This window comes from Notamacropus eugenii, chromosome 4, assembly GCF_028372415.1.
Source record: "Notamacropus eugenii isolate mMacEug1 chromosome 4, mMacEug1.pri_v2, whole genome shotgun sequence".
NCBI lineage: Eukaryota > Metazoa > Chordata > Mammalia > Diprotodontia > Macropodidae > Notamacropus > Notamacropus eugenii.
The window spans coordinates 150,563,604-150,589,349 of NC_092875.1; the positions used below are offsets into that span (position 1 = coordinate 150,563,604).

The following is a 25,746-nucleotide window of genomic DNA, read 5'->3' on the forward strand; positions in this document are numbered from 1 at the left end:
ACATTTGAAACCCTGGCACTAGGCCTGCCTTTCTAGCTCCCTACACAGGCCTTATGGGTCACAAAGTGACTGACTCAACTGGTTGGATGGACATGATAGTGCATGTAGTCTTCCTCATTTTCTCTTCTCATGGGATTACTTCTTCAGAGGAAGTCCTTGAATAATGCAGACAAGGTTTCAGCAATGATGATAATAATATCTTGTATTTGTATAGGATCAGGCACAAAGTACTCTCATTCCCATTATTTCATTTAGTAACTAGTATATGCCAACACCTTCACTTTAATGCCAATAAATCTTAGCAAATATTTGTAAACCTCCAACACTTGTCTATTTTTGAAAAGGAAATGGTGTTTACAGTTTTATGTGCCCAATTCCAAATAAAATAGGATAAGATTGAATGATCATCCTTAGCCCCAATTCTGTAAAAGTATTGTGAACTATGCTTATCCTTGAGCAAGGTTATTGGATATTCCTGAGCAAATGATATATTCATATTTAATATCTACCCTAGCCTCATAACTATAATATATACATATAAAATTACTGAATATTCATTAAATCTTCACAGCGTACTAGGTAATTTTTAGAAAATATTAAAAATACCCTATACTTGATGCCAATATTAGTTAAAAAACATATCAAGTTTAAGAAGGCCAGGACAAGGGAGATTAGAATTATAAACCTAGGATCAGGTAATAGGAATTATTATTGAGTCTAGGGGTAAGAAACAGGTCAAAGAATATTAGGTGTAAGATACTATCATATAAATATTTTATAAGAAAAAGTAATAAAATTTACTTGTCCAATATCATAGAAGACAACAGAGTGACTGAGAACAAATGCTTTTCCTAAATTTCAGTTAAGTGTTGTAACAGTGAGGCTAGACTTTCCTTCCTCTTCTCTTCTACCGTTCTATTTCTTTTTCCCTTCTCATTTTTTTGAGTCATGTATTAGGCTTTCCAATGGTTACCCCATGCTTAGGCTCACATGGCTCAAAGACTGCTCATCTATGGTTAGTCACCAGATCTTGAGCCCAACAATATATTACTGCAAAGGACTTTGGCCAGTTAGGCCAAAATATTAATGTGACTTTATACCAGATTACCAAAGTTTCAAAACAATATTTTGCATAGGAAAAGGAGGCAACTGATATGATCAAGGAAGTCGAGTGTGTAAATATGACCTCTTCCTTTAGTGTCTGATTCATATAGATGGTACTCTCATGATTACTCCTGCCTCTTTGACTGTTCCTATCTCATTTTCAGGCTCTTCATCCCTTTCTGCTATCTTAACAGTATGTATTGTCCAAGACTCTGCCGGTAAGCATGCCTTCCATACGTTCTGTATACTCACCTTTAATGATCTCATCTGCACCTGAGGTTTCAAATGAAGCAATATCCTCTATAAGAGACTCTCCAATCAAAGATATATATAAGCCTAATGTTTAAATACATAACCCTAAATTCTAGAAGGATTATGCCATCATATAGTTAAAGCTGAAAGGAGCCTTAGAGACCATCTAGTCCCATTTTCTTAACTTTACAGATGAAGATGAGAGAAATCAAGTGATACTCCCAAGATTACAAATGGAGTGGTGGTAACAGAGCTGGGTTTCAAAACCAAGTTTTATGGCTTGAAATCCAGCATGTTTTGTTTTGTTTTTTATTTTACTGTACCATGATGGTTTCCTGCTCTTTCACTCATATCAATCAAGTTCCAAGTCCTATTGTTTCTACAATGTCTTTGAGTCCTACTTACAAACACACTGGTTTGGACCCTCATCTCTTCTCAGTCTGACTATAGCGACAGCCTTTTAACTTGGATCACTTGCCTCAATTTCCTCGGACCAATCAGGCTTTAAACAGCAGCCTGACTATTCTTACTAACGTACCACCATAAACATGTCATTTATTTACTTTCACCAGCTTCTCACTGCCTACCAAATAAAGATTAATCTACTCACCCTGGCACTGAAATTCCACAATCTATCTCCAACTTACCTATCCTGCCTATGACTTACTACTCCTCTTCACATAATTTATCTTCTAGTCAAACCAAACTGTTCACCTTACCCCACTCTCACCAGTTCTCATCTGTCAACCCATCATACCCAATTTTTTGGAAAAGAAACACCCTGCTCCCACCTCTATCTATTGAAGATCCACCCCCTCTCCAATTTCTCCTTCCATATGGCACTTTTCCACAAAACCTCCCCTCTTCAAATTTCTCTTTAACACTTGGCCAAGATTTCCTTTAATTCTAATATATCTTACCTTGTAATAAACTTGCGGACATGTCCTATCTCTGTCCTTGACCCCTTCCTCCCTCCCCTACTACACTATAAGCAACTTGCCCACAAAGACTGTCATTTTTCATTTGTTTCCTCCGTGCTTAGCCTAGTGGCTTGCATATGTCAGTATTTAATTCAAAATTGAATTTGTTGAGGAGTAGGTACTTGTGTGGGTCCAGTCATATTTTTTTGCCTCAGTGATTAACAGGGCATAATAAAGACATACCTATATAACCAAAGGGTCTCAGAACTGAGTGACACTATCTTAATGGGCTAGACTCACTAGCTCTAACTGAATGAGCTACATTTTCCCACTTGGGAAATAAGTTTGTTGAACTTGGAGAGAAATCATGGGGGTAGTATCAGGTAGAGGATTTAGGAGAGATGTGAGATACTGGAATCAACCTCTCTCCAGCTAAGGGAACTAAGTAGCTTTATTTCCAGAGAAAAATTCTACCTTTCACAGCACCTTAAAACGTATTTGCTCATTTCATCTTAGAGTTGTGAGATAAGAAAGGTGGGGATATACAGTTTTATAGGTGAACAAATTAAAATACAGAGAGGTTAAATGATTTACAAATCTCTTCTTACTGCATTGGCCCAACTATACCTTCAAAATCATTTTTTTCAAGGCACATTTTTCCTCTATTCTTCCACCTGAAATATAGGCATAAACTGTATTTTCTACACTTGGAAACCTCACCTATTGCCACAGTTGCCTAACCTATTTATGTTCAATTTAGACCCCTAAAATCTGCCTTTCTATTCCTAACTTCTGTTAACCTTATGACATCTCTTCGAAGTATTGTTAAATTTGACTTTCCACATGTCTACCATATATCTTTATTTTCCCCACTAAATTGTAATAAGCTCCTTGAAGGTAGCAATAATACTGATTTTCTAAAGCACAGGTTCCTCCATATCACCTCAACCTATTCTCCCTTAATAAACTCCAGTGGTTCCCTATTGCCTTTAGGATCCAACACTAAATTCACTGTTTGGTATTCAAAGCCCTTCATAACTTAGTCTCCTCCTACCTTTCTTCCTAAACCTTACTGCCTGACATTCAATCCAGGGACTGATTTCCTGGCAGTTCCATGAATGATACTTGAACTCTTTGCTCCAGGAATTTTCTCTGGCTGTCTCCCATGCCTAGAATGCTCTCCTTCCTCATCTCAGCCTTCCTTTAAGTCCCAGCTAAAATTCCATTTTCTATAGGAAAACGTTCCCCACCCTCCTTAATTCTGGTACCTTCTTCTGTTAATTCTTATTTATCTTGCACATAGCTTGTTTTGTGTATATTTGTTTGCATGTTCTCTTCTCCATTAGATGGTAAACTCCTTGAGGGCAGGGATTGCCATTTTTTTGGTATCCTCAGAACTTAGTTCAGTGTCCCCTCCTTATTAAGCACTTAATAAATGTTTATTGAGTCTTACCTCCCACAGTACTTACATTATCTTCAAACTGCAAATGCTTAGTAAATATTTTAATTGTTAAATCTTTGTTCTCCTAGCCAACTAAAGCATGTATAGCGATAATATAATCCCTTAGTTCTTCCCCAAAGTAAGTTCAATATATGAACTTGTATTCATATACAAGTAAAAATGTAAAAATCTGAGCGCATTTTCTGTACACAGATTTGAAAGCATTCCATTAAAAGACAGTGTATCTTTAAATATCCTTTGTCAAATTTCTAGGGCCTAGTATGAAACTAGAAACAATTTAGCATCACTTTATAAGAGATAATTTATGCTTTTTTAAACATTATTCACTTTGAATGAGTCATTCTCTCAGAATTCATTTAGCTGTTATAGGTGATTTAAACACCCCACTAGGTGAACCCTGACCTCATGGGAAAAGGAAAAAAAAAACCCACTACTCGGGCTCATCAGGGCTAACTTTTGCCTGATTCTGCAACCTTACCATTCCCATACTAATTGGGAATCAGACAAACGGTCCCCAAGGAGTTTCCTGGACTGCTTGGTGGCCTCAGATATTGTGACCAGTGCCTGCAGAAAACGATAGTACTAGAGCAGATGTAGCAAGTCTATAAAACGATCGGTATTTAGGCAGAGATGCTTATAAAGACAGAAAGTAAAAGCTGAGCCTCTCATTCCTAACTGCCTAGCCCGGGGGTGGGGACCGGAAGCCTTAAGACCACACGTGGCCTTCCGAGTCCTCGGGTTCAGGCTTCTGACTGGGTCCAAATCTTTATTAAGGGGCTTTGTTCTGTGAAGCTTGTTTGAGGACCTAGGAGAGGCACATGTGGCCTCGAGGCCGCAGGTTCCCAGCCCTGACAGAGCCTTTCTGTTAAAAGGTTCCACTGACCATTCTGAGACAACAGTGCGGGAAGAGTTCTTCCTCTCCTACAAGTCCATTTCTTGCATTTAAATGTAAAGCAACGAGAGTCCGATTTCGGCGTAGTTCCAACGGGAGGCCTGGCAGCTTGGGTTGGGGCGTGTGGCACTAATACCACTTCCTCCCGCTGACTGCCCTTTTCCTCTGACCCATTTTTCTATATTTCCCACTGAAACACCTAAAGTGCTGGCCTATCCTGGCCCGCATTTTCAATCCCTGTACCAAGAGGCCTAACAGAGGCGATGGCCGGACAGCCCTCATGGGCCCAGGAGGAGACTCCGGTCAACTTATTGCTGCAGCTCACTCCGTTCTTCCTCCTCCTGACTTCCCTAACGTCCTCGAAGCGCCGTCTGCCACCCTCCGTCAAGGTCTCTGCTCTCCAGCCCAGGTAGGCCCCGGGCGTTCCGGGTTCGGAGTCCCTCGTCCTCGGCTTCCCCTCCCTCCCGCCCTTCCTCCTCCTCGCCACCTAGGTCTAGGGCCCGCCCCCGTAGTCCTCGCCAAGTCGTCCATCCTCTCAGATCCCCAGCTCCGGATTGGACAACTTTCCCGTCACTCAACGCTCACTCAGGGGGTTGGCCTCCTTACTTTCTTTTCCGAGCCTTAAAAGGTCACAAGGCAGCTTTCCCCGAGCCGAGCAGGTAAAGCGGCGCCGGTGTGAGGGGGGGAGGGGAGGGCAAGAGAGCACGGGGCGGGGGAGAAATGGAGCGGGGAGACGTCTACCCCAGGTCTACCCCGCCCCCGCCCCGCCCGATCCCGCCCCGCAGAGAGCATGGGGGAGGGGCGAGGCGGCTCACCTGCCCCTCCCCCACCACTGCCGCCCCCCACCCCCCTCCCCGGCCCGTTCCTGGTGGGGCCCCCACCCTACTCCCAGCCCCACCCCAGATCGATCACAATGCAGGAGCTGAGGGGCAGCTCACACTATCCGGGAGCTGGACCCAGCCCTGGGGGCAGTAACCGCGGCAAAGGGCGGGGGGTGAGGAGGGCTGGGGGGGTGGGGAGGGGGGGGGAAGGAAGAGGGAAGTAGGAGGCGGGGTAAAGGTAGAGTTTGAAAGGCCCCGGATGTTGCTGAACCGCTGCCTCAGCCAGAGGGAGTGACTGGCGCAGGCGCTGAGGGACCTAGCGAAAAACTAAGGTGGGGCGGCAGTTCTTCCCTCAGCGGGGTGGAGGGAGGAGTTTCAGGGGCGGTGGGGGCGGAGGAAGAAAGGGTGGTGAGGAGGGGCTGCGGGGGAAGAGGTGGCGAAGGAGGGTGGTTGCGCCCCGCGCAGACGCTCATGGGATCAGGATTGGCGAGCGAGAAAGGAGGAAAGGGGTGGGGGCTGGGTAAAAGTCGGGTCGCGCGCGTGCCCCAGCCTCGCTCGTTCGCTCTTTCTCCTCGCGCGCGCGCCAGGGAGCGGCGGTTGCGCTTGGGCCCTGGAGCGGTGGGCACCAATCAGCGGTTGCCATAGCAGCGTTTGACGTCATCGTGCGTGTGGTGCCCCTGCTGCCGGGGCTAGTGATTGGAGGAAACCCCGTGTCTGCGGAGCGGCTGGAGCCTGTGAGCTGAGAGATATAGGGACACAGTCTCAGCCCCGCCGCTGCCACTGCCGCCGCCCAGAGACCGCTGAACCCCGCGTCCGTCCGTCCGTCCGCCGCCACTCACTCCGGGCACAGGTAAGCGATGGTGCCACCGCACCCCGGCCTATTTCTCTTCTCAGCTCTACCCTGGAAGAAGGTGGGAGTGGGGTGGGGGAAGAAATCACCCTCCTCCACGGCCGCCCCCTCCCTACGTCCCCGGGTTGGCCGCCTGGCCGGGCGGTAGCGGCGCTGGGCTGAGGCGGAGTCTCCTCAGGCGGAGACTGGGCGGCGGCTTCCCTTCCGCTGGAGCCGGGCCGCGTTTGCTGGTGCCTCCGGCTAGTGATTTCGGGAGCAACAGTTTTTCAACGACTCGGCCCCAGATCTGCCCCTATTCGTTCCCCTCCCCCCTTCGCCCACCAAATGAAAAAGAAAAAACCGCGCCCACCCGGGAGATCCCCGGGGACCGGCGTCGGTCCTCGAGGCTCCGGGAGCGGCGGGGGTGGCCCCGCGTCCCGCCCTCCAGTGACTCTCTGGAAAAAAGGGGGGGAAGTGTAAAAATGTGCCTTGTTCCTCCTCCGTCCCCGCCTCTCCCCGGGCTCGGCTACCTCCCCAGATAATGATCCCGCCGCCGTGGGCATTGCAGTAGCGGCGGCGGCGCAGGTGAGGCCTCCCCCTCCTCTCTTCTCCACCCTCCTCCCTCTCCCTCCCCGCCCTCGCTCTCGGAGGCGCAGGCTCGGCGCCGTGCTCGCGGGCGGGCGCTGCGGCGGCGGGAGGGGGCACCCAACCCTGCCCGAGGGGCCCGCGGCCGAGGGTAGATCGGGGCCTGCCCGGAGGTGTCCGGCAGGTAGCCCCCCGGCGAGGTAGCCCTCCTGGGCGTGAATGAGGGGTGACTGCCACCCCCGGGAGTGAAGGTTCAGGGTGGGGCATGCACACGCTGGAGCGGAGCTGAATTGCCGCGGTAGAAGCCGTGGGAGGAAGGGAGCCTTGGGATGGGTTTGGGGCTTTTTTGGGGCTTTATTAAGGCCTGGCGAATGGAGTGGGGGAGATGGGGTGGGGGCGGGGAGATCAGGTAGGGGAGGGGCTGGGCGTGGGGGTCGGCGGAAGGGCGCTACCGCGTCCTCAGACCCCTGCCCGGATTTGTCGGGGCCGGCCGGGCTGCCTGGGGGAGGGCTGGCTCTCCGCCTGCCTGGGCGTGGCTCATCTGCCCTCTTCCCCCACCTGCTGCAGCTGCTGTGTCCTCAGCGCCTCGGTAAATGGGGCAGTTCGAGGACGGGCGGCCGCGGCGGATGTCGCTCCCCGCGGGGTGTGTCCATTACCGGGTTCGTAGTGGTTCCGCTTCGGTGGGGCAGGCACTGCTGCCGCGCAGTCCGGCGGGCCCGAGCGGCGCCCCCTCCCCCGCGGGCGGGGGCGCGGGCAGCTCCTCCCTCTCGCTCTGGTTGGAGGGGGGAATTAACGCTCCCAGCCATGGGCTGGGCTCAGTGACACAGATCCGCCATGACAAAGGGAGGAGGCGAAGGGGACTAGCGCTTGGAGCCGGGAGGGGGCGAGGGCTCTGCCTCGGGCTCCTGGAAGGCCTGCCCCGAGGTCGAGTTCAGCCCTTGTTCTGTCCAGGCTTGATGGGTGAGGCCACGAACGAGTAATGCCGAAAGCACCATTTTATTTCATGGGAGAACCTCCACTTCCGTTGGATCCCAGGGTTGGAGGATATTCCAAAACATTGTTCTGCAGCTAGTTTTGAATGTGCACATTTTATACCTGTTTCGATAGTCAGTATAACATCTTAGTGACTGAAATTAGATCTCTAGAAAATATCTTTGTCCTAATAAAATGTTTGAAAATCAAGAGGAGTGTAGGCATTTTAAATATACCCAACAGTTTCTGCTAGGTGAGCATCTACTTGAAGACAGGAACCCATTACTGGGTGTGTGGAGTTATGTGTCAAAAATTGATATTTGGGGATTCCCTTGGGGGGGGGATGGATAACAGGGTTCTAATTCAATAGTGACAGAAAAGCTGATCTTCACTGATTAACATAAAAGAATTTCCTTAATCCAAAGTGACTATAAAATCTTATTGTTCAAAATTTTTTAATTTGTCAGTTTGAGGTAAAATTATCAGAAGGTAAATTAGGACTCAGGGGAGCTTTAGAATTAGGAGAAAAGAGGGAATAATTGAAACAATTATAAAATGTTTTTCAGTTCACAAACTGGACGTGTATACCTTTCTGGTCACTAAAGGTGATCCAAATAAGTAATCTAGTAATACTGTAGCAAATTCTAATAAAATATTAACCATGTTACCAAAACTGGTCCATAAATTTGTTTTATTATCTTGATGGTACAAGCATTATGAATGTAAACAGAAATAAGCTATGTAATTTGGATATATCAGTGTAAAAGTGGCGTGTATTTTTGAAAAGGTTCAATGAAATTTTCAAATCATAAAAATAATGTATAACTCCTAACAATTAGAAAAACTGCTAAATTTTGGTTCAGTGATAAGGTTGGAAATTGTAATTTTGAGTATTTGACTTCATATGTTACGGCCTTGTAGACAGTGTAACAGCATTTTTATTAATAAACTTCTGAAACTTTCTGGAGTATCCAGAATCTGTATCAGGATAAATTGGTCTATTAACCATTTTGATTCTGATCATCCTATGTAAAAAATTTTTATGTCCATTGGCAATGGGAAATTGGTGTACTTTGGAGGTTATTGTGACTACGATTTATATTTTAATTTTTTAAGTCTTTAAATGATACTTTTTTTTCCTTTAGAACATTCAGTCATGGATAAAAATGAGCTGGTGCAGAAGGCCAAATTGGCTGAGCAGGCTGAGAGATATGATGACATGGCAGCCTGCATGAAGTCTGTAACTGAGCAAGGAGCTGAATTATCCAATGAGGAGAGGAATCTTCTCTCTGTTGCTTACAAAAATGTCGTAGGGGCCCGAAGGTCATCTTGGAGGGTTGTTTCAAGTATTGAGCAAAAGACGGAAGGTGCTGAGAAAAAACAGCAGATGGCCCGAGAATACAGAGAGAAAATTGAGACCGAACTAAGAGATATCTGCAATGATGTACTGGTGAGAATCAATAAATACGTTGAATATAGCTTCTCTGTGTTGTAGAGCATATCAGATATAATAAGCTTGATTATGGCCTTCCTTGGATTTTTGTTTTCTATAAAATTGAGTAAGATCTAAGATTCATGTTTTTTTATGGAATGATGGTGTCCCCCTTTATATCCCAAATGGAGGAGAGAGTAGAAGAGGAAGGGAGGTGGAGTATCTTTACTTAAAAGAAAATTTAAAGCTTTTCATCTTGTCTTAGAACTTATTCTAGTGGTGTCATTTGGTACTTGGGATAGAAGACAAATTATATTTAGATAGTTATGGATAGAGTAATGGGACTTAAACATAGAGGCTTTGTATGCCTACTTTTCGTGTGTGTGTGTGCGTGTGTGTGTGTAAAGTTATTGGAATTCTTGTGTATTGTACTTTATGTAAAAGACTTGTGATAGGAGTCTCCTTATGGATGTAGTACCCTTCCCTGGATTAGCTAACGTAGGTGGTGCAGTGGAACAGGAGGACCTGAGTTCAAATCTCACCTCAGACACTTAACACTTCACTAGCTGTGTGGCCTTGGGCAAGTCACTTAACCCCAATTGCCTCATCCTGGGTCATCTCCAGTCATCCTGATGAATATCTAGTCATTAGATTCAGATGGCTCTGGAGGAAAAGTGAGGCTGGTGACCTGCACAGCCCTCCCTCACGCAAAAGAAAGTCAAGTGAAGGTCATGTCATTATTTCTCTGATGGCATGGTCTTCTTCAGCAACAAAGATGAACACATTAATTTAATGTTAATAAATGAGTCAGCCAAGCAGAAAAGTCTGACATCTACCTTGTTGGAAAATAGGATAAAGATTCTGAGCACCTCAAATATGAATTTTCTGTATAGGTTGAGGTGAAAACCAAAATATTCATTTTTCAGCTTAATTCTAAGAAAGGATGGTTTATCAAAGTGCCTTCCTGGCCTAGAGAATATAGAATTTGATAGTATAATCCTTTTGTACCAGTTTATAGCACCTTGAAAATGGTCAAGTTTGACAACTTTTTATATTAAATAGATTAAAGAACTAATGTTTTTATAATGTTCTATTGAAATTTTTTTGCCATTAATATGTTTGCATGTAAATGATTTATGTGCTGAGAAATTTATGACCAATACCCAGGAGAGTTATTTGGTTTTTTGTATGTTCAAACTATTTTGGTTATGTGAAAGACAATTAATATTTTTATGCTGATCATGAATTGGAAATACAGAGGTACACTTGGAGTTGTAACTTTTTTTTTAATGACTTTATATGGAGAATTGTGTCCTAAAATATAAAAAAAGGGACTCAGTATTGTGTCATTGGATTATTGAAGAGTGAATTTAGAAGCTTGAAAATGATTCTGTCATCCTAATTATGGTTTTAGTTTTAATTATCAGCTAGTATTAGTACATGTGTTTAACTTAAGAATTCGCTTCATTTTCTTGGATGTCTGATTTGAATATTTTCATTCAACATGAGATTTGATGATTTTCTTTTTGATTATTGAAATTGCTAGGTAAGTTTGTTTTGTTTTTTTCTTTTTGCTGCAAACTTCCATTAAACAAGTCAGCATGAGGTTAAAATTTGGATAAAAGGGGGAAAAAGAACTATTGTGCTAAAAAGATAATCTACCTTTCCAGGTAGGTATTTATAGATTCCTGTACAAAAGGTGCTGTTAAATGTTCATCTGAATTTTCTCTATTGCTCTATTCAAAATAAGCATCTTTAAGGTCTTTGACTTATCAAAGACTGAGTTCTTAATTGAATTTCAGTGTTTAAAATATAATTTCAATTCTTTTATATCCTGTATATTTATTTGTCTTAGATTTTGAGATTGTTATGTTAGGGTAATAGAAACTTTAAAAAAAATTATCACTACCGTATTGCCCATCTATATTGTAGTTAATAAAAGGTTCATATTCAACAGAATATGAAAATATACTATTGATCTTTTCTCATATATAATCATATGGTGTATAAGAAGGGGTTCAACTCACCAGATTTGAGGTTGCCACTGATCTTGAATACTGTCATACATGAAAAACTGCAGTTAACTATCCATTATAAAGTTGATTTTTTTTTTTTGCTTATTATTTGTGTTTAGAGAAGTGTTTGATTTCAGATCAGTACCCCTTAAAATTCTTTTGACAATCAACTGAGTGAAGAGACTTGAAGAGCTTATGTATCAGTAGGCAGATAGAAAAGCATGTGTCAACTGTTGGCTCTCTGATTTTCCTGCAAGGTGTTGAGAGCAGAAACTCTGGGAGATCTTTATTGCTTTTCTTTGAATATCCTGGAAATAAGTGTAGTATGTACTTGACGACTTTTCTGAAATCAATCCAGTATGGCACCTGTTTATGAGACAAAGGGGGTGGGCTCAGTTTGTGGTGCAGATTGGCAATATTATCACTGCTTTACCATAGCTTACCTATCTATCCTTTGTTGTATTTAATATGGAGAGTTAACTTCTCTAAGTATTAAGTAAAGCTTACCTGGTCTAAGTACTCATGAACTTAGCTTGAGTTTACATTTATGTATCTATCTGCTTCTGCATTGCTTGATTTCCTCTTGTTACTTGAAGGAAGCATAGGGGAAAAAATGTTTATGTCAATTTTCTTAAGTTGACAATGGTGGCTGGTTAGTTATTTTTGATAATGTACTGAAATGAAATCTTAATACAAGCTGCTTAAATTCAAATCTGCCTGAGAACCTTTTAATATTTGTGCATTAACTGGGCAGTGATTGTATGGCATCATGAGGGGACAGAAGAATACTGAGCAAGGTAAACAAGTCAGACCTTCAGTATTGTGTACTTTATGCCAAATATAAATTACTCAAATTATATGATATAATTACATTGCCTATCTCTAGTAGTACAATCATTAAAACTTAACCATGTATAGTGGCTATGAAGCATGAGAGAACCCTCCTGTTCTAGGAATTGACAGCTTAGAATACCTGCTACCACTAGGAATAAGCAATTTTTGTAGAAGTCACTTGGTTCTGGCAAATCTGGGGGGTTAGTCAAGGGAATGTGATGAAGCAATCAGAAACAAAAAAGATGAGCACTCAGTATGTGGTACGGATTGGCAGTATTGTCACTACCTTATCAAAGCTTCGACTTGTGCTCTGTTTTAATGGTGGTGGTCAAATCCATACCAGAGTATTCTGTCCATTTATTTAGGCCCCACTACTAGATAAAAATGCCAAGACCTTGGGGAATTGTTTAGTGACAGCCAAAAAGTTGGCTAAGTAAAATTTAAAAAAAAAAAGGTTTAAGGACAAGAATCATTGACCTTGAAACACAAAGTTATTGGGGAAAGTATTCCAGGGACCCATTTACTAATTGTCTAGTAAAGGAAGCAGTCCATACATTTCTAACAGATTTAGGTTAGAAAAGAGTAAGAAATTATTACTCTTGTTGAAAATGGGGGCTGCCTTTTGAAGAAGCTAGGGGTCATTCATTCACTGGGTGTTTTTTTTAGTACCTTTGCACATAGTAAGCACTAAGTTTGTTGAATTGAATGCCTACATATATGAAAGCAGATCGTTTTTTAAAAGGGAAGGTAACTAAGTATGGTGGAAAGTGCAGGATATGGAGTCAGTGGACCTATGTTCAATTCCTAACTCTTCCACTTAATACTTGGTTATCAAGTAAGCTCTGGAACTCGATTTCCTTATCTGTAAAACTTAAGTGGTTGGAATAGATCGGGATAGAGAACCAGGGACCTTCTAGGTCCTTTGGTGCAGCCTTTTGACTGAGTCCAAGTTTTGCAGAACAAATCCTTTTATTAAGGGAATTTGTTTTATGAAGTTTAGATTCAGTCAAAGGGCCACCCTTGAGGACCTAGAGGGCCACATGACCTCAAGGCTGCAGATTCCCCATCCCTGGACTAGATGGAACTCTTTCAGCTCTAAATCTTATGTTCTTATGATGCTTTTGTGAGTTGTTGGGTTGTTGTTGGGTTATGTGTGTGTGTTTTTAGCATTTGAAATTAAGTTCGCTGTTTTAATTTAGGGAAAAGGTTCTTGAAGTCAAACACCTTATTATGAACTCTTGTCATAGCACTTATTTATCCCTAAGATACATTGAAGCAATCTAGACTTTTCCTGGGAGGCTAAAAGAAACCTTTTCCAGGCCCACTCTGTGATCATTCCTAATTTGTCCTGTATATTTCTTAATTGTTTGCGTAGTTGTTTGCATGTTTTCTCTCATTGTATTGTGAGCTTCTCGAGACCAAGGACTGTTTTTGGCTTTTTTTATATTCGCAGTGTTCCTGGCATATAGTAGGTCCTTAGATTCTTGATGACTTGAATTGACTAACTAATGGATCTAGGCTTTGACTGTTGGGTGCTACTGTCTGCTATGCAAAGGAGGGTTCTTGTGTCTTGAGGGTGAATTGTTAACCCTTGCCATTTTTGGTTTCTTTTCTGAGACACAAGTGAATAGTCTTTTTCTTTTTGGGGAGAGAGGAATGGGTTTGTGTGGTGAGAGAAGCTCTCATTGGTCACTAAGAGGTTAGTTAGAAGTGCTTAGACCTGGTCATACTTGCTAGAATGTGTCAGAGGCAAGATTTGATCAGGTCTTCCTAATTCCCAAGATGGACTTTCCCCAACTTGTAAAATAAAAGGAGTAGAAGGCCTCTAAGACCTCTTCCAGGTCTAAATCCATGATCCTTATAACTTAATTAAGAGTGTAAACAAACGTTTCACACCCCTAGACCATATTTTCCCCTCCATCCCAAGGGGTAGGTGCTTCTTCATCTTTGGGGGGGTCATGGATAGTCATAGAATTTAGATTATTGCCCCTATTTCTACTCCACCCCAAATATCATACATTCATCTATGACAAAATACTTACTTCATCCTATTAAAATACTGCTGTAGCTCATGGTGGTGTTTTATTTCTTCCAGGATGTAATAGAAAGAACGCTAGGTTGGGCAAGTAAGGTGTAAGAGAAAGAAAGTTGTCATTTAAGTTGGAGATTTTAATTCAAGTCACAGACCTGACACATGGTGTCATACACTTAGTACCATCCTGGCAAGTCACTTAAACTCTGTTGTGTCTCAACTTCTCCATCAGAAAAATATCACCTACCTCATTATGTGTTTTTGTAAAACTTAAAGTAACATCTGTAAAGTGAAGGTATCAGATTAGAAGCTATCTAATGCACTTTCTACCATCCTGCTGGTAGTTCCAACTGCCTCAAGAGACTTCTCATTCCAATATCCACTTTAGCCACTGAAATGATTTCCCTAAAGCATAGGTTGGACCATATCTCCTCCCACCCCCACTCTCCCCAAAATAAACTTTGTTGTTGTTCAGTCATGCCCTTTTCTTCTGTGACCCCATTTGGAGTCTTCTTAGCAAAAATACTGGAATGGTTTGCTTTTTCCTTCTCCAGCTTATCTTTACAGAGAAGAAACTGAGGCAAACTATGTTAAGTGACTTGCCTATGGTCATACACTAGTAAGTGTCTAAGACCTGATTTGAACTCAGGTCTTCCTGACTCCAGGTCCAGCACTCTATTCACTCTGCCACCTAGATGCCCTCTAATAAACTAGTAGTTCCCTGTTTATCCTCCAGGATAAAAACCAAAAAACTCTGTTTGGCATTCAAAGCCCTTCATAACCTTGCTTTCCCCCTTCTACTTTTCTAGTCTTACACTTAATTCCCTGACAGGTAGTCTTTGATCCACTAACATTGTCCTGATTATTGTACAAATTATACACTCCATCTCTCACCTCAGGGCATTTTCTCTGGCTGTCCCCCTCTGCTCTTTGTATTGAACTCCCTGGTTTCTTACCCCAAAACCTTCTCCAGTCTCTTAATTCTAGTGCCATCCTTTTGTTAACAGCTTCCTATACATGTACAAATATAACTTCCTTTGTAAATATATTTGCGTGTTTTCTCCCCCATTAGATTATAAACTCTTTGAGGGGAGAGACTGTCTTTTGCCTCTTTATTCCCAGAGTTTTATCATTGTGCTTGGCACAAAATAGGTGCTTATTAAATGTTTATTGATTGACACAGCTTTTAATTCATATTTCAGTGCTTTTGCCCTGTTGTTTCTCTAGCTTAAATGCCTTATCCTCCCTTTTACTTATCTAAATCCTACTGACACTTCAAAGCCACATTAATCTTTGTTTTGTATTCAATATATTGCAACACTTTTTTTGTGTTGTATTGGATTCTTATGGTTTTTAATCTGTTCATCTAGTTCAGAAGTTATTGGAAGGTGTAAGGACCTTGTCTTATGTGCCCTATTGTACTTTCCCCCAAGTCTAAAATTGTTATCAATATGGTAGGGTGGAGTTGCAAGGCCTGTATTTGGATCTTAATCCTGATATGTTTCCTACCTATGTCACCTTGGGCAAGTCAGTTCACATCTGGGCCTCCTTGATTCCCCTTCTGATAATGAAGGGATTGACCAGATAGCTGACCTTAGAGTCTCTTATAGCTCTCAGACTTATGTATGGTCCTGTGTTATAATTTGGAGGATTTGGTCTATTCATGGGTGGCCAGTTTTTTGTGTGTCTAACAAGGAGTAGGCATTTAAATATTGATCTTGCCTCTGGGAGGGGAGGCATTTCTTCTGTTGACATTCAAACTCTGTCTTAATCAGTTTAAGTATGGGAGGTTATTTAGTTCCTTGTATTTTATTATGATTAAGTGTGCAGGGTAGAATTAACAACATACTAGCACAGAGTAAGAGAATAAATTAACTCCCCAAATTGTTGTGGCTTCCTTTTGATAGAATGGTTCTCAGTTTGCCCATTCCTCAAGAAAAATCTAAAAACAAATTGTAAAATTTATATACACACACAGCTATACATAAATACATACTGGAAAGGACATCTCTAGAGGCTATCTAGTCCACTTACTTATGTTGTACTTTTAACTCAATGTGGCATTGGCAAAAGTATTTCATCTTAAGAGTTCTTAACCTGGTGTATATGAACTTTTTGAAAAATTACTACAAGTGGTTTCCTTTGTAATTTCATGCATTTTATTTTATTCATTTAAAAAACACAAATAAGTGGTACTTTGCTCCAGTTGGAAACATCTTATCCTCAGACCCAGATAGATTTTAAAATGGCACAAGTTTCTAGTTATGTCAGATGTTTAGAAATCTAAAGGTTTTTTTTGTTTTGGGGGGTTATTTTTGCCCAAAATGGTGTTATAAATGACTTTTCCGAAGCAGCCTTCAAAATGTAGAAGATGTACAAGATCCCATCCAACTTTAGGATAAATTCATGTCTGTATAATAGGTAAAGTAGACTTCGATGGGCCACCTTGCCAACCTAATTTTTTTTTGTTTTTTAAATAAGTATTTATTAAGTGTCTTCTCTGTGCGAGGCACTCTCATTTCATTTGATCCTCATGACAGCCCTAGGAGGTAAGTGCTATTATTTTCTATCCTTATTTTGCAGTTGAGGAAACTAAGGCAACAAACAGATTAAGTGATTTACCCAGGGTTGTCTTTGAACTGAGATCCTTCTGTTTCTAGACCCATCACTTTCCATCTAGCTGCCACTTAAGAAAATACAATCCATATTCCTAAGTAGGGTGGTCTGGGACCTATACCCTTATTTCAAGGGATGGTCTCTCCTCCCTGCCACACTGTCTCTTAAATCCTGACTTTCAAACCTTAAAAGACCCATGGTTTATATCTTGGACTGCTTGTAATGAAATTGTATTGGGGTCTTTTTTTTTTAAGGCTATTTGCCCTCAAGAACTTGATCTGTAGGTATGTGTATGTATTAGACATCTAGAGAACAACAATGATAAAGTTACTGGCTTTGAGAGCTAACTTTTTTGCTCCCACTTTTCTGCTTGGAAAAAAAGTATTTAAGAAAATTAAGAGACTTGCCTCTTAAAGAGAATCAGATCTCTTGTCTTGACAATATTAAACTCCTGGATTTTTGAAAGTTTCAACTATGAAAAGTTTTTTCGTTACTACTGAAAGATTTGTTATATTAAGTTTTGGGAGTCAGTGCCAAAAGGCACTGTTAAAACTAACCAGTAGTTAATAGAAGATCAATTCTTATAAATCACTTAGGTGAGAAATAATGCCTTGCGAGTAAAAGTTCTTAAATTGATCCCCAGTCTCAGCCTTCCAGAATACATCTTATTAAAGAATTTTTTTTTCTGATAGAAATGATTAATATGGATACCACACCATGGTTCAGAATTTAGTATAAAAAGAGTTGTCTTGGTCCTCATCCAGAGGAGACTTTAATCCCCTGAATGAAAGTATTGCAAAGACCTCATTAAAGTAATAGTAAATCCAATAATAAGATCTTGTATTATGAATCTTGAGGACACAAGTTTTTGCAGTTTCACTCAATCAGGTATTTTAAGAATTCATTACAAGATACTCTTTTAAATGCTGAATAAAAGATACCCTTTCACTAGATAAACACAAAGTCTAGTTTTTCAATTAATAGCTGCACCTCATTTATCATGTCCAGAATGGAACTCATTTTCCTTTAGCTTATCCCTTTTCCCCACTTGATTATTTCTGCTTACAATCTTACCATTCTTGCTTCATAGTTAACTTGGACTGTTTTGTGCCCAGGCACCCCGTATCCGTTCATAATCAGCTTTAAGTATAACATATGGGTAGGTTTAATTTAGCAGGATCTAGAAAACTGTAAAAGTATATACAACAAAGATTGTCTGTAAATGCAGTAAGAAACTTTCTGAGAAAGGTGCTTCATTTAGCTCATATTTAGAAATTGGAACAGGTCCATGGGGCCTTTGGGCTAGATGACTTCTCAAGATTTTCAAGGCTGAAAAGGTTTTCATCTCACGATTTTCAAAGAACCTTCTTAGTCTGTCACTGCACTGCTCAAACGCTTTACGTTTTCCTGAGAGGGGTTCTTAAATAATAGAAGTGAGACTTAAAATATCCATTTGGTAAAGTTAAGTTCACGGAACTTGGTTATTTGAGACTAAAGTAGAAAGATCGCTACATTTTAAGATCTGTTACCCTAAAGTTATGAGGGGAGTGGTACTGAGATTGGCGCATTTGTGGAGTCATGATTTAGTGTTTGAATGTAGATTGAACTTACTGTGTTTATAATTAAGTGTAAGTTCCAAGTACTTCCTTTCAAAATTTTTCATCTCATAAATTATCCCTTATAGTGGTGGGGGGAGGGGCGGGGGGCAGAGTGTCTTTAGTTTTTTGTTTTTAAATAAACCTTCACAATAGGTTGGGGACTGGAATTTTAGGAGACTTGGTTGTTCCTAGCCTCAGCTATGGGTACTGGCTTGCTCTGTGACCTCTAAGACTTCAGTTTTCTTCTGTAAAATGAGGACGTTCTGTATGCCAAGACCTTTAATATTTTTTTCAGTCCTGAGAATGTGGTTTTCTAGGAAGAGATAGCCACAGGAATGACTGACTATAGTTTTACTCATCAAATACAAGTGCCTGCTAATAGATCCTGAAGATAAAATAAGACTTTCTCTGACCTTAAGTGCTTACATTCAGCTGGGGTACAGCTTCTTAAACTCCTGGAATTCCGGATAGATTTAGGGGGAGAGTGGTATGTGAACTTTGATGGGGAAAAAATCACATCTTTATTTAAATGTAATTGGTTTTCCTTGTATTTTATTATTTATATTACATTTAACAAGGTTGATAAAGGGCTGTATAGGTTTCATTCAGACTGACAAAGGAGTCTATGACACAAAAAAGTTAAGAACCCCTTAAACTGGGGGGAATACATATAGGAATACCAATAAATACAAAGAAACAATTTGGAAACCAGGGAAGGCTTTTCATGTTGTGGTTGTACTTGAATATAGAGATTTAGGGGGAGTTGTGGGGGTCTTTAATGTTGTATTTGTTTTTTTGCCAAAAATCAGATTTTTATTTTGTGATGTTGCATTAAAAATTGTGAGGCGTCATGCAAGTTAATAAGCTAATTATTAATTGTACTTTAAAGAAAAGTAGTTATATAGTACAAATTTATAAAAATCATTTCCCCAAAAAATGAACATTTTTAACATGATGAACTTTAAGTACTGTTTACATTTCTGTAGTTTTTAGTGTTTAAAAAGTGAATTCAGGCTTCTGAACTCAAAAGTCACTGTCCAAAAATGATTCTGGGTGCAAATATCAAATTGTAAATTATAGAAGAACACAAAATGTGGGATTAGAAGGCTAGCAATGTAATACCCAGACTTGGCTAAAATTGGTTTTCAGTGTTCACAGATCAGTAGTTGATATGTTAATGATCTAAAAAAACCACCTCCTTTATAAATAATAAGTTCGTTAAATTGAAGTTACATATGCTGAGTTATTAAATAGTTGAGTGGACTTACTGTACAAAGACAGATGTGTTTTGGGGATTAATTGATGTACTGTGCAGTTCAACAAATAACCTTATCTCTAGCATGCTGCATGTGAAGACTTCTAAATTCAGTTCTTCCATTGAAACACTTTGCTTTCCTGTTGTTTGACCACAAATCAAACATTTCTTGTAACCTCTTGACCAATGACTTCAGAAGGACCGTCGAACTTGTTTCCAAGGATTAGGATAGACACGTTAGCTCTTGTTTCATCTGTCAAAAGTGAATCGTTATTTTGATTGAGTCATTTATATACCCAGTCCGTTAGAAAAATAGTGCCATTTATGGCAGAGGCAGATAGTTTTTGGACACACTCAGCTTAAACATGCTCACCCAGATGAAAGGTGGTAAAAGTCATGCCAAAACAGTTCTTCTGATTGATACTGGATGTTATGTAGTCACATGTTGTCCAAACTTGTCATCTTTTAACATGTGTATTAACATGTATTGTGTTTTTCAGCATTGCCCAATCCAGGAAATAATGGGATTTCTTACATGGTCCTAAAAACTAAAGTATACTGCAGAAACCACTGTAAATGCAGTCAAATGTGAAGGACATAATTCAGATTTTAAAGGATCTGATGGAAAAGAAAGCTACTCCTAGTCTTGGCCTCTACTCTGTTCCTAGAATTGTGTCTTGAAGCTTCATTTATGAAATACTTACCATGTACTACGTAGGCCCTGCAGATAAAACAAAAGGAAAAGAAATCTATGCCCAAGGACATTCTGCTGAGGGTTGGGGAATATAGAGGAGTTGCAGCATGGTTAAGAAAAGATAAAATACAGGTTAAACAAAATTTGTACAAGCAACATTAATATGGAAATACATGACTTCAGTTTTCTAGTATGATAATAATTCTGCCGTTTAGGATATACAAGTCCAGTTAATGTCACTCTCCTTAAATGTCACTCTCTTCCCCACCCCTGGGAGGTTTACAAAAGACTACTACATTCATGGTCCAGATAAGTCTTTCCTTGTAATAATGTGTCACTAACTATATCTATGTCGACTTAAGTAGAAATCAGGAATATGTGTTTGTAAAACAATATAGTCTATATCTAGAGGCCACCAATACTTGCCATCAGTGGAACCACATCAGATGTAGAACTGGAGACTTCATATATTTCCTTCTCCTCTGTGCGGTTAACCCACAAAATCCTTTTCTCTCCAGACTGGATATTAAGATGTTCTTCATCTGATCTTAGTTGGCTTGCCCCAATACCTTCTCTTCAGTATGGGCTGGATACAGTTTACATTAACAGTCTTGATGAGATCCTGCTCCTAGATGTCCTGTGGGCTTCCCAAATCCTAGAGGTGAGAGGAAAGTGCTACAGTTTGCATATCAGCATTCCTACCCTCCTAGGTTGCAAAAGAAGCAACCCTCTAGGAGACTATTACTCGATAAAATGCTGAAGTAGAGCAACTAATTAATTTTGTCTGAACCATTGATTTGTAAAAAGCAGAGGAGAGTACTGTGAAATAACAAAAGAAACAAAGGTTTGGACTTAGAGTTTGAAAAGATTTAGATCCAGTTCTTACTTTATCCTAGTGGCAGCAGGGATCCACTGAAGGAAGACTTGAGAGACCATCCATGGTCAACCTTGGACTTTAGGAAATTATTTTGGCAGCTTAGAATTCAAGGTCCTTTGAAAGAGGAAGCAAGAAAGACCAATTAGGTGATTATTGCAGTCGTCCTGGTGAAAGGTGATAAGCATCCTGCCCTGAATAGCAGAGATTCAAGAAGTAGATTAAAGAGATGATATATGAAGGTAAAATCAGCAAAATTTGGCACATGTTTGGGGAGGAGGGGAAAAGGCTTAGGGAAGAAACTGTGGAAAAGAGTGCCATATTTAACATTAGAGTACCTATCACTTCAGTGTACATGTAACTTTATAACTAGGGACAAGTCACTTAACTTCCCTAGGCCCTAATTCCCTGATTTGCAAACTGAGGTCATCTGCTGCAACTCCCTCTAGTACATATACCTGGAAACTCCCTTCCAGCTATGACTATGATTCTGTGATTCCCAGGTAGTGAACCTTGGTGACTGTGCTTCAAAATTAAGGAAACAGTGCCATTAAAATTGTTATGTCATTAGTTCTTAACATTTCTCTCCATCCGTTTTAATGTTTAAATGGCCCTTGTAAAAAAAAGTATACACACACACACACACACACAATATAAATAAGTATGGGGAGGAAAGTCTTTCAACAAAATTAACCAATGCACGAAAACATCAAGTGAATCTGATGTATGCTATGTTCATATTTCACATTCATGGTCCCTATCTGTCTGTTACAACCCCCACTTCTAATGGACCATTTTATTTTGTTACTTTTCCCAGGGAGGAGAGCTAAGACTTAGCAGCAGTGTGATATGATAGCCAAGAAGGCTGGTGCAGTCTTAGGCTACATTGAGGCAATGTCCAGGAATGGTAAGGTGCTAATAACTGCCTCTGTGCTCCACTCTGCCATGGTCAGACTACATTTGGAGTATTGTATTCAGATCTATGCACAATGTATTAGGAATGACATTGGTAAATTAGCAAACAAAGGAGGACAACTTGCTGGTGTTTAGTCTGGAAAAGAAGAGAGCATGAGACTTACCTTTCTAGTATGTGAAAGAAAGACTCTTGGAAGAGATTAAATTTGGTTTTCTTAGTCCTAAAAGGTATAGAACTAGGAGCAAAGGGTAGAATTTTATAAGACGTAAATTTCAGATTCAACATTGGGAATCCAATAGAATGTAAAAAAAAACAAACAAACTCGTGTCCAAAATAGTTCTTGGAACCTAACATAGGCACTCGATAAATGCTTGTTGCATTTACTTGAATGACTACTATTATCCAAAAGTGGAATGGATTGCATCAGAAGGAAATGGGTTCCCTTTTGCTTTTGGTCTTCTTTTGGTTATGAATGGACAACCAGTAGTAGCAGGTTCATGTTTCATTAACTGAGATTCTTAATGTTGCTGTTTCAAGGTTGCTTTGTTGATTCTGGAAATAAGCCCAAGAAATAACAAGCACCCTTTGTTGTGTTTTGTTGTTTTTATTTTGCCTAGATGCTATTACTTCCCCTTTACCATCATAATTTACCTTGCCAGAATATGATTGTCCATGTCTGATTCAGATTTTCCTACATAGTAAATGCTTTGAAGCTGTTTCTTACAAACATTTAAGGAGACCAGAATAGCTTAAAATACCTTGAATTGCTATTTGAAAAAACCTACTTCAAGATAGCGTTTTGGCTACCTCATTTCATATGAATAATTATCTGGTAGAAGTACCTTCTGATTAGTTATTATGACACCACTGAAAATAGATTTTCACAGGTGAACAGAGAAAACTTGTATCATATGAGAAGATGCTGCCTAAAGAATAAAATACTCTAAAATTTTAGTTGGAGTTCTCTATAGTTAAAATGTAGAATAAGTTCTTAAGTTCTTATAAGTAAAGTGAGCAGTTGTTTGGCTTTAGAGTGGAGGAGAGAAGAACTATCAGCAGTTCTCAAACTTTTTGGTCCTTGGACCCCTGTACACTATTAAATTTATTGGGGACCCTTTCCTAAAGAGCATATGTTCATGTGGGCTATATCTTTTGACATTTATTGCATTAGATACTAAAACCTCTTAGTATTATGAATAATACAAACTTGACTCCCCCCTGAGAGTCCCTAGACCTAAGCACTGGTGTATGCTACCTGAGGTTTAGTAACTTAACGTTTTAATGGAAGTACTCTTCACCAGTAATCTAAGTGCCTGTTATGGGGTCAGCATTAAATAATATGAATGTGAGGAAAGAATTAAAAACATTTCTATCTGTATTTTAAAGATTTTGTATTGAGAAATATTAGGAATAGCTGTTAATTGTTGCCGAAAGTAAGTAGATAAATTCTGTTTTTCATATGTAGGAACTGAATTAAGATTATCTAACTCAGAGTTCTTGAGAGACTAAGAAACAGTCTTGGAAAGCATTTGTTACATAGACTAATGTTATATATATGTTACCCACAAATATTCGATTTCCACATTCATGATCTCTGAAATTCCCTTATTTGATCACAATCTGTTGTCATTCCACCTTCTTGTAACCCTCCTGATCTTCACTGTAACCTTCAATATCCTGCCTCCTTAGTTTTTTACCAGGTCATAACCCCTACACTGGTTACATTGTCCTCTCTTTTCCATCTTGACCCCTTGATGAACCAGTTCAATTTTACACTGTCCTCTTAAGAATCCTTTGCCTCCTTCATTCTATCTCTTAATCTTCCCTATCAAGCCTTAGTTTTGGAATATGCTTCCCTTCCTTCCTGATCATGCGCTGCTAAAGCAAACTGGAGAAAATCATAAAATTTTGATGACTGAGTCCACTGCAAGCTGTTACACAATCCCAACTTGGGTCCTCATTTAGCAAGGCAATCCTTTTACACCTTCCTAATTAATTCACTATTCCACTCACCACATACAGTAGCTTTTCTCCAAACATTTTCTTGTCCTCAAAATTCATTTCACTGTGGGGGTAAAAAGGAAGCCCAAAGCCTTCATCTTATTCTCCTCTCCTTCATTTCACATTACTCAAAACCCCTCCACTACTGTTCTTTACCCTTGTTGGTCTTCCTTGCCAAGGCAAATCTCTCTATATATACAAGTAATCTCATTCCATCCTATCTTCTCTAGTAGATTGTCCCTTCCATCATCCCTGTACTTAATAATCTTTAATCACTCCCTGTTTACTGGCTACCTACTACCCCACTACCTACACTCATATCTTACTCAGCTTCAAAGAACCCTCACTCGACTTCTATGTGCCCATTAACTCTTCTCCTTTTTGTGATTTCTTGCTTGAGAAGGCCATGTTTGATCAATACCTCTCTACTTCCTTTCCTCTTAAGTATCTGCAGTCTGGCTTCTGACCTCATCAGTCAACTAGAAGTGCTATCTAAAGAAATCTGTGGTCTTTTTTTTCCCTAGTGATCTCCTAGTTGTCAAATCTAATGTCTTTTTCTCCATCTTCATCCTTAATCTCTCTGCAGCCTCTGATTTACCATTGGATGACCCTCTTTTTTGCTCTGCTCATTGGGTTTTCATGACACTGCTCACTATGTCTGTTCATTCTATGTCTCTTTTGCTGAATCTTCATTTATTCACCCCCAAGGCTCTGTTCTGAGCCTTTATCTCTCTATGCTATCAGCTCCCATGAATTTGTAGATTCTATGTGAGCTCCCTGATAGTAGGGACTGTTCTGTTGTGTTGTTGGTTTGGTTTGCTTTTTGCTTATCTTTGTGACCCTAGCATTTATCACAGTATCTGGTACAAACTAGTAGCTTAATAAATGTTTGTTGATTGACCAGCTGACAAAAGGGGAGTAGTTTTTACTGTCCTGCTAATCTGTGTATCCAGTTTTGTGAAGAATATAGTTCTAAACAACCCCTTTTTTTAGGTTTATATTTAGTCTTCATAAAACTCAGTAGATTTAAGTGCTTTTCTATAGTCTAGAATTCCATTTATTGACCTAGAAGCATTTATGACATTTGGTGGTGGCATGTCTTTCTTACATGATAGTAGGGAAGAAGGAAATTGCTCATTTTATGTTGTTACTTCTAAATTCAGTGAAAGAATAAAGGCAGAGCTACAAAGGAGAATGGCAAACTTAGTCCAGTTAATAGATTGAATACTGTTTTTATAAATGACAGCTTTCATTTTCATCATTGCTGCTTTGCTTGTGTAACATATCTAGTAATAAATGTTTGCTAATTGCCTGGCATGTCTTACCAAACACTGTCCGAGTGTTGGCTCTTCATTATTAAAGGATCTGTGATTTGAAGTCAAATTGCAGTCAAGTCCATACATTTGCAGACTTCTGCAACCTTGGCCAAGTCACTTAACCTGAGCTAGTTTCACTATTTGTAAAATGGGGTGGGTGATAACTGATACTTCAAAAATTATTATAAAAATCAGATAAGAATACATGAAGAGTTATATAAATTGGAAGCTATAGTATACAGCAGCATCAGTAGTATTGTTCTAGGACTGAGAAGTACAGTTAACTTGAGGAGTTATGAATTACAGTGCTTATTTCCTTTTTTAGT

The 25,746-nt window shown here is 40.3% G+C and overlaps 1 protein-coding gene and 1 long non-coding RNA gene across 11 annotated transcripts in view; one reads left to right on the plus strand and one right to left on the minus strand.

Moving 5' to 3' along the window:
• The window catches only part of LOC140500653 (uncharacterized), a 76,534-nt gene extending 71,182 nt beyond the window's left edge, over positions 1–5,352 (minus strand). The window contains exon 1 of the long non-coding RNA XR_011965818.1: positions 5,237–5,352. This is a non-coding gene — a long non-coding RNA (uncharacterized lncRNA). The remainder of the gene's footprint in view (positions 1–5,236) is intronic.
• The window catches only part of YWHAZ (tyrosine 3-monooxygenase/tryptophan 5-monooxygenase activation protein zeta), a 42,070-nt gene continuing 21,464 nt past the window's right edge, over positions 5,141–25,746 (plus strand). Inside the window, exons 1-3 of one of the 10 annotated variants that reach the window (XM_072603380.1) lie at positions 5,141–5,289; positions 6,039–6,301; positions 8,983–9,287. In XM_072603380.1, coding sequence (XP_072459481.1) covers positions 8,994–9,287 — 294 coding nt within the window. In that variant the 5' untranslated portion in view covers positions 5,141–5,289; positions 6,039–6,301; positions 8,983–8,993. Of the gene's footprint in view, positions 5,290–5,667; positions 5,784–6,038; positions 6,302–6,680; positions 6,866–6,943; positions 7,164–7,443; positions 8,091–8,982; positions 9,288–25,746 lie in introns of those variants that run through there. The other 9 variants (XM_072603379.1, XM_072603381.1, XM_072603384.1 and 6 more) reach the window with 9 other exon arrangements.